Source organism: Phascolarctos cinereus, unplaced genomic scaffold, assembly GCF_003287225.1.
Source record: "Phascolarctos cinereus isolate Bilbo 61053 unplaced genomic scaffold, phaCin_HiC Scaffold_726;HRSCAF=1367, whole genome shotgun sequence".
Lineage (NCBI taxonomy): Eukaryota > Metazoa > Chordata > Mammalia > Diprotodontia > Phascolarctidae > Phascolarctos > Phascolarctos cinereus.
Genome location: NW_027556098.1, coordinates 103401665 through 103416247, shown reverse-complemented (window position 1 = coordinate 103416247; position 14583 = coordinate 103401665). Strand labels below are relative to the sequence as shown.

At 37.2% G+C, this 14583-nt stretch overlaps 1 protein-coding gene and 1 pseudogene across 1 annotated transcript in view; both read left to right on the top strand.

Annotated features, from left to right (window-relative positions):
• The window catches only part of CFAP44 (cilia and flagella associated protein 44), a 142243-nt gene that overhangs the window by 26885 nt on the left and 100775 nt on the right, over positions 1 to 14583 (top strand). Inside the window, exons 5-6 of the mRNA XM_021007126.2 lie at positions 5116 to 5218; positions 5847 to 6063. Coding sequence (XP_020862785.1) covers positions 5116 to 5218; positions 5847 to 6063 — 320 coding nt within the window. The remainder of the gene's footprint in view (positions 1 to 5115; positions 5219 to 5846; positions 6064 to 14583) is intronic.
• LOC110222250 (coiled-coil domain-containing protein 112 pseudogene) lies at positions 8570 to 9419 on the top strand (annotated as a pseudogene).

The window sequence follows — 14583 nt, the reverse complement described above, 5'->3', positions numbered from 1 at the left end:
GAGTCATTGTGTTGACTTCACTGTTGTATGTCTGTGAAACCTATATGGCGTATCAGTGCAATGCCAGAAAGCTGAACTACTCAATTGACAAATGGTCAAAGGATATGAACAGACACTTTCAGATGAAGAAATCAAAGGCATCTATAGTTATATGAAAAAATTCTCTAAATCACTATTGATTAGAGAAATGCAAATTAAAATAACTCTGAGGTACCACCTCACACCTATCAGATTGGCTAATATGATAGAAAAGGAAAATGACAAATATTAAAGGGTATGTGGAAAAATTAAGACATTGATGCACTGTTGGTGGAATTGTGAACTGATTCAATCATTCTGGAGAGCAATTTGGAACTATACACCAAGGGTCATAAAACTGTATACTACAGCAATTTCACTTTGATTCAGCAATACCATTACTAGGTCTGCATCCCAAAGAGATTTTTTTTAAAAAAAAAAAGGTAAAAGGACCTATTTGTACAAAAATATTTTTAGGAGTTCTTTTTGTGGTGTCAAAGAATTGGAAATCAAGGGGATATCCATCAATTGGGAAATGGCTGAAGAAGTTATGGTATATAATTGTAATGGAATACTATTGTGCTACAAGAAATGATAGGCAGGAGGATTTCAGAAAAACCTGGAAAGACATATGCAAATTGATGCAAAGTGAAATGAGCAGAAACAGGAGAACATTGTACATAGTAACAGCCATATTATACAATGAACAACTGTGAATGACTTAGCTATTCTCAGCAACACAATGATTCAAAACAATACCAAAGAACTCAAGATGAAAAATGCTGTCCAATTCCAGAGAAAGAACTGATGGAGTTTGAATGCAGACTATTTTCACTTTCTTTTTCTTTTTTGGTTTGAGTTTTCTCCCATGAAATGACCAATATAGAAATACATTTTACATGATTGCACATACGTAACCTATATCAGAGTACTTACTGTCTCAGGGTGGCAGGAAGAGAGGGAGAGAAGGAAAGAATTTGTAACTAAAAAAATTTAAAAATGAATGTTAAAAGTTTTTAAATGCAATTGGGGAAAGTAATATATTAAAAAAAAAAAAAAGAAAAAACTGAACTGATTCCATTTGAATTGTTTTAGAAAAATTCTAAAGATTACCTGGCAAGATAAGGTACAGGACATTGAAGTCCTCTCTCAACCTGAACTACTGAAGAAAGCACTGCTCAGATGGACTGGCCACATAGCCCAAATGCCAAATGCATGCTTACCTAACAGACTGTTTTACAGGGAACTTGCACAAGGCAAGTGTTCATACAATGGTCAGTGGAAGTGGTACAAGGAAACTCTCAAGATCTCTCTGAAGAACTTTAGTATCAATTGTGAGACATGGGAGATGTTGGCACAGGACCGCCCAACATGGCGTGTCTGCATCAAAGAAGACACTGTACTCCATGAGCAAAGAATCGCAGTAGCACAGAGGAAATGTGAGCTGGGCAAATCCACAGACATCTCCATCCCAAATGTTCTAATGGACTACTTATGCCCGACCTATGGTAGAGCCCTCCAAAGTCATATTGGATTGATCAGCCACAGCCAAAGACACTGTACCCTGACCCCAACATCGTGATATCATTAGTATTCTTTGAAAATGAAGGACAGGATGAACAACAACAAATCTAAAGTTGGAAGAGAATTCAGAGGTCATTATCTTTTAGATGAGGAAAGTGAATCCCAAAAAGGTTAAATAACTTGCCCAAAGGTAGTAAATATCAGAGGCAGGATTTGAACTCAAGTCCCCTTGACCACGAAACCAGTGCTTTTTCCATATATAACAACATTGGCCTAACGTTCATTGTTACATATGAGTGGCCACCCCTAGATAGTTAATAGTTGCAGGATTTCCTTGTCCCTCCATTTTTGCCACTGGTCTCTCATACTCCATGGCATTCGGTGGCAGTGTGGTATTATGAATAGAGAGCTAGCCTCAGACTTAGGAAGAAGTGGGATCATGTCCTGTCTCATTTTTTCACTGACTGTGTGACCATGGATAAGTCATTTAACCTCTTAGTATTCCCAGATAACTCTGTGATGCACCTTGGTAAAGAAATTCTTCACAGGGAGTTTCTTATGCCAATGAAATACAAGGTCATGACCCGCCCCCCGCCCCTCCTTCCATGGCAAAATGGAAACTTCATTGGCTGTGAAGTTAGAGGACCTGGTTTAAAATCTTGTGATCTAGTCCCTCATTTTCCAGCTGAAATCTGGAAATTTTTGGTGGATTGAAGGCTCAATATGAGTTAGCAATGTGTTACAGAAGGCAAAGAAGGTACTGTGATGTTAGGCTATATTTAGAGAAGCATAGATATCAGAAATAAGGAGGTGATAGTCCTTTCTGCCTTGGTTAGACATATTTATGTCAGCATTGATTATTGATTTTAAAACAGGTTTTATAGTAGGCTGGTGGCTGACTTTTGGTGGAAGTTAATTTGGCCCTTGTAAGCCTATTTATAAACCTATTTAAGTTGTTAGATAAGGTGGATATGGATCACATAATCAGTCACCCTAATGAAAGAAAGCAAAGATCATCAACAGATCTGAGGTGGTTTTTAGGTACAAAAATAGAAATGATTATTAGTATAGAACGGGTTCTGCTTGGTTGAGACGTTGTTAATGAACTCACCTAGGATTTATAGAAGGAAATAGTTATCTTGTCAGTGTTCCATTGCAGTGAGAGCAGCAATTTGAGAATTTCTATAGAAATTCAGCACAAAAACCTCACCCTGCCCCCTCCAGTTTGGCTAAGTGAAGAGCCAGGGTAATCTGCATATCCTTAGTGTTGATCTCCAGTGATGTAATGGGAGTAAAAGCAGTGTACTCGCAACAGCCTAAATATTAGGCAGGCCTGGGAGAATTGCATCAATGGACATGATAGATATGACCTAAGCAACTATTTCATTTTTACTGGCTTGATATAGCTGTGTGTCTGACTCACGATAGAACTGAAATAGTCCTAAGGCTCTGGGCTATGCTCACAAAAGAGCTGTAAACACAGACCTGCAGAGAATAGACTAACTATATAGTAGTTACAAGTCATCTGTGTACTAACAGATGACAGGCACAATTGAGCAGACACTGAATTTACGTTGTAGTCATTTTATTCCCCTCCCCATTGTGATAAAGAAAAAAAATCTAACAAAATGTGCACTCTGTCATAAGGGGCTAGATATATTTCATTATTTGTTTTCTTGTAGATTCATAGGGTTTTCAGTTACTCATAGTTTGACTGCCTTTTTGTGATCTTTTCATTTGTGATTTTGTAATGATTTTGTGCATTATTCCATGGTTTTACACAGGTGATCTGGATCTACATTTTCATTATGGAAATGCCCCTCATGTGTGATCTTTATGTGTGCGCACTCTTCCCACTGATAGTGTATATTTTTATAATAGACTGTGCCATAGGTTTATGGGAGGAATATTTTATTGATACTTGTCTTACTGTGCTCTTTCAGTAAATGCTTTTGCTTTGAACAAATTGTGTCTGTGGAAGACTAGAGAAAAGCAAAAACATCATAGGGGCTTGTAAGCTATGGTTTGGGGGTAGATGTGGACCTATATGGTACCTTGAACCTAGGATGCCTAGAGAACCTTGAGTTTATTTTTTTAAATAATATTTTATTTTTTCCAATTACATATAAAGACAATTTTTAACATTCATTTAAAAAATTTTTAGTTCCAAATTTTCTCCTTCCCTTCCTACCTCTCTCCCCTCTGCCCTCCCTAAAATGGTAAGCAATTTCATATAGATTATATATGTGCAATCACGTAAAACATATTTCCATATTAGTCATGTTGTGAAAGAAGAAGTAGACCAAAAGGAAAAAAAAACATAGAAAATAAAGTAAAAATGTCATGCTTTGATCTGATTCAGACTCCATCAGTTCTTTCTTTGGATGTGGGTAGCATTTTCCATCAGGAGTCCTTTGGAATTATTTTAGATCATTGTATTGCTGAGAAGGGCTAAGTTATTCATGGTTATCATCTCACAATGTTGCTGTTACTGTGTTCAACATTATCCTGGTTCTGCTCACTTCACTTAGCATCAGTTCATGTAAGTCTTTCCAGGTTTTTCTGAAGTCTGCCTACTCATTTCTTATACCGTAATAGTATTCCATTACATTTATATACCACAACCTGTTCAGCCATTCCCCAATTAATGAACATTTCCTCAGTTCCCAATTCTTTGCCACCACAAAAAGAGCTGCTAAAATAGTTTTGTACATGTGGGTCTTTCTCCCATTTTTATGATCTCTTTGGGATATAGATCTAGAAATGATATTGCTGGGTCAAAGGGTATGCACAGTTTGATTGCCCTTTGGGCATAGGAGAACCTTGAATTTCTAGGTGCCCACTATGTGTAGGAAGGTAGCACCCCCATTGCTACAAATATATTTTTCACTGGATTCCCCTTCTTCTGAGAAGTATCTGAGGAAACCTACAATTTTTCTGCTTTTATTGGTTCCAGTATTAGCTTTGTAAAATGACAAAACCAACAAAATACAATATGAACATCCATCAAAATGATAAAATTTCTTTTGAAAAGTTTACATTCGTTCTGAGCACATTATTGGTGTTTTGCTTCACATCCAGTTGAGCACCAGCTGCATCTTCTTCTCTAAGTTTATTTGCCTTTGTCTGGAAAGAGGGAACCTTGCCAGAAGTGATATTTTTGTAGAGGGGAATTTTTAAAGCGATCAACCCCTTAGACAACATGTATTGAAACCTACATTTTTATATAGAAAAATTTAACTTGACCTAGACATTGGATCAACTTATACCCCATGTCATATAAAATCAAGTTAAACCAATAACTACTCCATCTATTAATATAAAATATGTATGTTGACATGGTTATCTATATATGTCTAAGATGAAACTCCAAGTTAGCACAACTTTACTTTTAGTTGAAATCAGAGTATTCATTATTGTTATGAAATATTTATGAAATGGCTATTTTTGTGCATGATCCTAACAATAAAAGCTTGAATTGAGTGAAATTACTAATATATAATTGTATTATATGTGACAGTTGCATCCAGAAGAACCTGATTCTGGTGAATTAGTGAATTTCTATTTTTACAGGTTCACCCAGACAAAACCCACTTTGTGGTAGCTGAGAAAGGAGTCTATCCAAATGTTATCATTTATGATTATCCTTTGCTGAGGCCCTACAGAATCCTCCGAGGTGGGTTCAGTGGAACTTGAAGCGTAAACCCTGACCTAAATATTAAAGGTTACAGAATATGGCAGAAAATGTAATATCATGCCCTTTTATGTACTGCCCTTCTACTCTCAATGAGTTGATTCTGAACATAGGCTGTTCAGAATGCCATAGTTTCACTTTGGAATGTATCTGCAGCAAAGTTTTAATACTAGGTTCTGTGTCCCTGCTCTCTTGTTCCTCCTCTATGTAAGCTGGGTTCAGTGAATGCAACCAAAATTTGTGTTTTCCCAAATAAAACAGAGTACTCTTCTAATGAATATAAATCCTGTAATGCTTTCCAAAGTCAAGGATTCAGATTATATGTAATTCTTTTTTTTTTTTGTAATTCTTGATTATATGTGATCCTTTCTTCTTTCTTTGTCAAAAGTGGTAGTATTTGTAAAGTGCCTGGCATAGCGTGTGGCATATAGTAGGTGCTGAATAAATGCCTGCTCCATCCCCCCTTCTTTAATATAAGTAATCAAGAGTTATGGTCAATATAGTCATTAGGGAGATCCTGAATAAAAATGATATGTGTAAAAATTTTTCCTGTTGATGTAGTATAAAAACATTTTATATGGTCTTTCCTAATTATCGTTTATTCTTCCAGAGGGGACTGAAGAAGCCTATGCATATGCAAGCTTTAATTCTGTTGGTTCATTGCTGGCTACTGTGGGTAGCTACCCTGATTACACAATAACAGTCTGGAATTGGAAAGAAGAACAGCCAATCCTGAGGACAAAAGCATTTTCCCAGGACGTTTTTAAGGTCACCTTCAACCCTGAAGATGAAGAGCAACTTACCACAGCGGGATCAGGTCATATCAAGTAGGTTAAGTGATCAGTACACTCTCGCTGTCAGTGGAGATCAATGGGGATACCTTGTGAAAGGTTCTTGGAGCTGGGATATGTTTTTCCAGTTTATCTTTGGATTATTTTAAAATGTGTTATTTTTCCTGCTAATAGGTAACATGACTTTTAAAATTAGACTCTTAGAATGACATGGAAAGAAGTCATCTGATTCATTGCTTTACTTTCAAGTATGTCTTTACCACTTGAGATGTGTATTTAGTATATTTCAATCAACCAGGCAGTCAATAAATTAACATTTATTAAGTGCCTAAGTGCCATGCACTGTGCTAAGCACTAGCGATACAAAGACAAAAGTGAAACAGTCTCTGCCCTATAGCTTGTGTTATAACAGATTATATAACATGTGTCTATATACATAGATACATATATGATATATGCTCAGAGAATACAAGGTTGTGTTGGGAGGGGGTGCACTAGCAGCTAGGAGGATCAGGAAAGGTGTCAGAGAAGGCAGTGCTTAGGCACAGCCTTGAAGGATTATGAGAGGTGGGGAGGGAGGAGTGAGTGCAGTCTAGGCATGGAGGATGAGCTATTGCAAAGGCGATGAGATGGGTTGTGTGTGGGAAATAGCAATAGGCCAGTAAGGCTGTACTGCAGAGTGTAGAGAAAAGAGCTATATGTAAGGAGCCTTTACACATTGTGTAGAAAGTAGAGGGGAGTTTTTAAAGGGATCAACCTCTTAGACAGCATGTATTGAAACCTACGTTTTTATATAGAAAAATTTAATTTGACGTAGTCATTGGATCAACTTATATCCCATGTCATATAGTATCAAGTTAAACCAATAACTACTCCATCTATGTGAAGAGCTTTAAATACCAAGTAGAGGAATTTCTGTTTAACTCTAGAAGCAACAAGGAGGCATAGGAATTATCTTAGTGGGGGGAGGGGTGACATGGTTACACCTGCTCTTTAGGAAAATACTCTTTTTAGGAAAAGTCATTGTAGAGGATGGATTGGAGAAAGGAGAGGTTTGAGGTAGGGAAGCCAAATTGGAAGCTGTTGCTATAGTCCAGATGAGAGATAACCAGCATGTGCTGGCCAGCACCTAAATAGAAGAGGTTATATGTCAGACATGTGGGGACATAACTAATGAGATTTTGGCATCAAGGATGAGGTCACACACCTAAGAGCCTGGAAGGTTGGTGGTGTCCTTGACTATAATAGGGAAGTCCAGAAAAGGGATGGGTTTGAGGGAGGGGTAAAGATGAGTTTTGTTTTAGATGAATTCTGTTTCTGACAAGTTGCATTTGAGGTACTTATGGGGCATCTAGTTAGAAATGTCTAATAGTAGAGATGTGGATCTGGGGCTCAGGAAGAAGACTAAGGCAAGATAGGCAGGTCTGGGAATCATCTACAAAGAGGTGGTAATTGAATCCATGGTAGCTGATGAAGGTTCCAAGTGAGAGGGCACAAAGAGAAAAGAGAAGATGATAGATTTTAGAGTGCATGCACATACACACTTCTGGGTGTTGTGATGTGGATCCAGGAAAGGAAAGGTCAGACAGGTAGGAGAACCAGGAGATAGTAATACAATGAAAACACAAAGAACAGACAGTTTCCTGGAGGAGAGGGTGGTCAGTCAGTCAATATACATTTATTAAGCACCTACTATATGCCAGGCAGTGTGCTAAGCGCTAGGGTTACAAAAAGAGGAAAAAGCTCTTTGCCTTCAAAGAGTTCGCAATCTAATTGGGGATGAAAACAAACTAATACATACAAACAAGCTATATGCAAGATAAATAAGAAATAATTAAAAGAGAGAAGGCACTAGAATTAAGAGAGGTTGGGAAAATGGGCTTTTGTTGGAACTTGAAGTCAGGAAAGCCAGTAGGCAGAGAGAGGGAAGGGAGAGCATTACAAACATGAGGGAAAGCCAGAAAAAAATGCCTGGAGCCGAGAAGAGTGTCTTGTTTGTGGAACAGCCCAGCAGCCAGTGTCACTGGATGGAAGAATATATGGTGAAGAATAAGGTGTAAGAAGACGAGAAAGGTAGGAGCAGGCTGGGTTATGAAGGGCTCTGAATGCCAAACAGAGCATTTTATGTTTGATCTTAGAGATGATGGGGAGTCATTGCAATTTACTTAGTAGGGAGTGGGTGGCAGGTAACATGATGAAATTTGCCCTTTAGGAAAACCTCTTTGACTTCCTGATCAGAGACTGCTAGGAAACTGGTAGACAATGAGATAGATTTCTTCATAATCACACAAATAGTAAGCTCTGTTGGCTACTACAAATGTCCTGGCTCATGGGGAGGTGTGGTAGGAAGAGCCCTGGATTTAGTGAGACTTAGGTTTCAGTTCTTCTTTGATGCTTGTTAGCTGTGTAACCATAGACAAGTTACCTTACCTCTCTAAACCTCTCAGTTTCTATAACTGTAAAATAGGAATGATAATAATATACTATCCATCTTATAACCTTGTTAGGAAAGTGCTTTGTCAAGCTAAGGTACTATAGCAAGATGAGCTCTTGTTTTATTTTCTCCAGTCCTTGTTGCAAGGGATCCACCTCAAACGTGTGCTTTATGAGAAATAGGCATAAAGGGAAGCCCAGCTATATGAAAGAAGTTCTAGTGTATCTGCCTGGAAGGACTGAAGATGAAATTCAACTACAATGAGAAATAGTATTAAAAATTTCCATCTTTAGAAGAAAGAAAAAATGAGTCTTCAGGAATGGACAACAAAGAAGAAAGAAAAAAAAGATATGTTGATGTTGAAAGAAAAGTCAGAGGAAGTACTCATGACTAATGATCTTCAACAAGAAGATTCCCAAAAACAAAAAGAGGAGCAAAGAAAGAAAGAGAAATTAGCAAACAAAGCCTGGAAAAAGCAGAAAATTATGGAATTATCTACGAAACAAGCATCTCAATTAAAAGAAGAAGAGGAAAAAGAGAGGAAGCAACAGTGAGAAAATTAGTTCCAATTTCACCTAAAATTACTGCTACAAAAATATACTCAGTAGAAGAAAGAACAGGAAGAATTGTTGAAACTTGAAAAGGAGATGGGAGAGAAGATTAAAAGAGAAGAAAGAAGAAAAATGTGTATAAATGAAATTGTTAGGTTTTAAGAGAGAGATTTATGTAAAATTGAATTAAGAATTCTGGAGAGAAAAGCAAAGAGAAAAGATAGAAAAAGAAAGAAGATTGGCAAAATTAAGAGAAAAGGTTGAAGCTAACGTTAGTCAGAATCCATCCAGGTTGTACAAACTTACCAAAGGATTGGAAGAATGTACAAAAGAGATAGGTCCAACAGGTGCAGGGCCTCTTCTGCTATACACATAGGGCTGTTCCCACTTGGAGACAAGGATTATAGAAGAGAATTTAACCAGTAAAATTGCAATCCAATTAATGTGAATATTGGCATATCCTTTACACATGAAAATAAATGATTTATATAAAAAGTAGAGAAAAACCATGTTCTTTAACAGGTATTGATTTGCCAGGTATATAGGGGATGGATCGATGAAGAGAGAGACTGGATATAGGAAACCCAATTAGGAGGTTATTGCAATTGTTCAGGTAAGAGGTGATGAGAGCTTGACCTAGGATGGTGAGAAGAGATGGGAACAGGTGTGAGAGATATTGTGGAGGAAGAGGTGACAGTTCTTGTTAGCTGATTTGATACTGGGGGAGTGGGTAAGGGAGAGTAAAGAGCTGTGATTGTCAATTATAGAGATTAGATTATAGAGTGTATAGATTATGTTGTGAACTTGGGTGACTAGAAGAATGGTGGTGCCCTGGTTATATAAAGGGATGTTAGAGGAGAAGTGGGCTTAAGAGAAATGAGTTCTGTTTTTAGAAATTTAGAAAAATGAAATTAAGATGCTTATGGGAAAACGAGGTGGATATGTCAGGCAAGGCGCTGGAAATGTCAGGGTAGAGCTCAGGAGAGAGGTGAGGGGTAGATACGTAGATTTGGGAGAGGGGGAGAGAGAATATGAAAGAGAGAGTGAGAGAGAAAGAGAGAGACATGAGAGAGACGACAGAGAGAGAGGAAAGAGAGATATGATGCTGCTGCTAAGGAGACTGAGGTGGCTTAATCAATCATTCAGACAGGGTATGAAAAGTTAGGGAAGAAAGAGTATCTTGGCAGAAGGGATGGTCAATAATGTCAAGTGCTGCAGAGAGGTAAAGGATGAAGGCTGAAAAAAGGCCATTGGATTTAGTAAATATAGAAATTCTTGGTGAATTTGGGCAGAACAGTTTATTTTGAGTGGTGGGTTTGGGAAGTGAATTGAGTGAAAGGTAAGAGAATTATGTGCAAATAGCTCTTTCTAGTAGTTTGTGAAAGGGAGAAGATGTAGGCAGGAGGATAACTTGAGGGGATGGTAGCAAGTGAAAGCTTTTTAAGGATGGGGGAGGAATAGCCATATTTATAATTAACACTAGGAGCCAAGAAAATTGTAAAGGAAATAAGGTCTTCTAGAGGAATGGAAAGAGTACTATATCCTGGATGATTTGTTTGAAGTTAAGGGGGTTGGAGAAAGCAAGTCACTAGGAAGAAAAGTTAGGAGGAACCAAGGATATCAACAAGATTAAAGGTTCAGACCAAGGCTACTATCAGCCCAGAACAGAGGAAAATCTACCCAGGAAATTTCTGTGGACTGAATGTAGGAAGGCAGGTAGGTAACAGTGAAACTTTGGAACTTGAGTCAGATGATCTGAGTTCAAATCTCAATGCTACCACTTATTACCCATGTGATTTTGGGCAATCTGCTTAACCTCTTTGGGCATTAATTTCTTGATCTGGAAAATGAGTGAGTTGGACTAGATGAACACTAAGGTCCCTTCCAATTTCTAGTTCTTATCATCTAGTGGTAGGAGGCTTTGAGGAGTTCAATTTATACTTGAAATCAAAGAATCAGATTGAGAGCCCTGACAGAATTAGGTCTTGATCCTGCAGGGACAAAGGGATGGAGTTAATGGCTCAGTCCTTAGAAGGCACTTATGATGAGTGAGCAAGAAAAGACAGTGACAAGTATAAGGCATTGAGGGAAAAAAATAGAAGGTGGAAGAGTAATTAAGCAGTAGATAATGGAAAAGAATTCCTTTAATTTTTTAAATTTAAATTTGTAACTGACCTTATTGAATAAACTGAAACTGGATACCTGTAAGTCTTCTAATCTGTATAATTTGCGCTTTGAGTTTTACTAGAACTGGTGTAGAAATGGATATGCATTCCACAATTGAGTGCTTGTGTTATAAAGCATTTGACAGAAAAATATGGCGGTATACCACCAGGGAAGTGAAAGGGGTGGGGTCACAAATTCCAAATAGGCAGTTTTGGAAAAGAAAATCACCCCCACCCCAACTTTTTGAATACTGTGGAATGATAGTGGAAAATTATCCAGAGAAACAGTAGAGAGAATATGGAGAGGGGAAGCCTTTTATTTTGAGGAAATCCCAAGGGTAGAGAATGGGGGGAGGTATTTCATAATATAAACTTCTCATAGCATCTGCTTTCCCAAAAACTGACAGCTTGTGCCCAATAGGAAAGTGATTTAGTTGCCAGCAGCTGTTTGGTCTTTAAAAATTCACCCTACAGCTAGAAAGCTCTCTCAAATTTGTCTGCCCAGATGGAGAACAGAAGCACGAAGCAAGAAGATGAAAATAAGACTGAACAATAGAAGAGAGGACAGACAAAAGCAAAGCACTAAGAAATTAAGACAACAGGAATGAAACCCACGCTTGAAAATTGACTTCAACATCATGGCATTCAGGAGGAAATTACAGCAGTAAATGTGAAGGTTATTTAAGCAATAGAATTGACTGGCAGTGACACTAATAATCAGAGGGTCACTGAACAGAGCTGTCTTAATCTTGCATTTACCTAGTAATCCGGTACGGTTTTAATTTATGTGTGGTCTTAATTTTTGTTGGAAGAGAGCCTTTAGAACATTTTGCTCTGCTAAGTAAACCACTTTTTTTTTTGATAGTCAACAAATAAAGGACAGTAGAGTTTTATATTCTCTAGTTAGTTGTGTGATCATGAAGATATAAATCTGCCATATAAAATAATCTGCAAAAGTCTTCATTATTTCATCAAGGACACCACTTGATCTATGTGTACATTGATTCTGAATTGAGATAAGAAGGGATGCATATGGATTGCTAGTTACTAATGGCCTCTTACTCACCTTTTTGATAAAAATATTATCTATATATATTTTTCCATTTGGGGGATATCTCCTTCTTCCTGAGATTCCTTATAAAATGATCCCTCAGTGCTTTCAAGACTATCCTGCCTCCAATATGGACTTCCTCAGTTTGTACTTGGCTTGGGGCAACCATTCTTCCTGACTTCCTTAAAAGTACTATTTCCACTTCTTCGTATGGCACAAAAGGGATTAAAGTCTAAATGTCATGACTCTACTGTCATTGGTAATGCAAATAGATAATTATAAAAACACTGAAAAGTCTGTTAAATTTTCCATTTTTTGGTTTTTCTTCTGCCAGTTTCATCTATGAATGATCTGGAGATGATATAGCTTAGAAAGTTTCAAGACAAACTTGAGTTGATACTACTTGTAATTTTTTAGCATCTTTCTCTATAAGTTTTACAAATGAATAAAACTATAACATCCTATTTTGATGGTCTATCATGACATAAAGGTGACCCTGCCTTCTTAAAAGTTATGCCAGTGGAGTGTAAATTCTGGCAGTTTCTTTTAACCTGGAAAAGCTTCAAGTATGGTCCTGGTGATGGATTGAGTCTGCTGTCCAAAAATGAAGCAAGCTAAGCACAGAGAGGCTCATCATCAGTATGTTGGCCACTGGTGTTTAATCTTTTCTGTATGGAAAGCTGTGAGATAAAGAAAAATACAGAATGGTCCTTGGTGCTGTATGCTGGGTTGATGGTTCCCCTTCTCTTCCCTTAGAATAACTGAAAAGGAGAGAGAATTAGGGGAGGGATTTTAAACCATGTGTAAATATTAACTTAAATGGGAGATCTTTGTCTTAAGGACTAGCAGATTGACATTATTGGAAGAATTGGGGGATGTTGACATTTACTCTAGGAAGTTGCTGCAAAAAGGAAAGCTGGTACCTAGGTTTTCCTTGGAAAAAGAAAGCCGGTGAAGCTAGTGCCATCATGCAAAAAAAAAGAAACCAAAGAGAGACACAGAGGGACACGTGGTTGCCTTGTCTTGCAGTATTTATAAGTATACACAAAAAGACCACTACAAAGATAGAAGTTGTGCACAAATGTCTACTGCAGATGATGAAGAAGTCAAAAAATTCTATGAAGAACTTGATGATATCTTGCAAATCAACTCAGCAGATACTTTGATACTAAGTGATTTCAAGAACAGGGAAACATAGCAAAAATATAGTTCAGCTTTAAGAAATGGAAGAGACCAGAGGCTTTTGGGCTACTTCATAAGAGAGAAAAAACGCACTGGGCAGGGCTTGGAGAAATGAACTTCATGACGAAAAATGAAATTGATTCTGAATAACCAGGAAATAAGTATGGCCAGTCCATTGATGAAGCAGAGCTCAGGGGTTCTTAGCCATTTTTGTGTTATGCACCTGTTTGGCATTTTAGTGAAGTCAATGGACCTCTTCTTGGAATAATGTTTTTAAATGCACAAAATAAAATGCATAGGCTTGCAAAGGAACCAATTATACTGAAATATTTCCAAAATTTATTTAAAAAAAAAAGACAACCACATTTGCAGATCTTAGGCTAAGAACTGCTGTTAGAGAAGAAGGTAAAAACAACATGAGATTAAGTAGAAAAAATAAACATGAGAAGACACTATACATAATTGCATACAATACAGTGCCTCGAACATAGCAAGCCCTTAACAAATGTTTTCTGAATTGTTGAGTTGTAGAAGCTTCAACCTGATCTACTCACCCACTTATCAATAGATGTCTGAAAACAAGACACTGAAAAGGCAAAGGTTTTATACAAAATTTAACATGTTAAAGTTAGCACAGTGAAGAACACCAAGCAACCCATGAACTTCCTTAGCCAGGAAAAACCTAATCTTGCTCATTGTAGAGACATGACACTCAGCGTAGACAGAGAAAATGCAAAAATTCATAATGACATTTATTAAAACTTTACTATTCAAACGAAAGTTTTCTGGCTTGCCTCTCTTATCATTTTAAATGAAAGACACAGTTAAAGGGATAAAGGGAATTGAGCAGAAAAGCAGCTATATTCCCTGTAAATAAATTAAAATAGCCGCTTAGTAAGTGTGTATGTGGGGTCAAAATAAGAGGGATTCAAACAGAGGAGAGACTCAAAATTGGACAGTTTTCAAAATGTTCTTTTTTATTACGTGATTATGAACAAAGATGGACATTTCAGCATATGAAAAAAAGGTGATTGTATGTGAAACAACTGTTAATACTATAGTTTGCTTTTTAAAATGTATATCAAATTTTGCAAAATACCAACAGAACTGGCCTCATTATGTCCCCTTATGAGTTTCATTTTGTTTTTTTATTTGTACTCTTAAAATATGTAA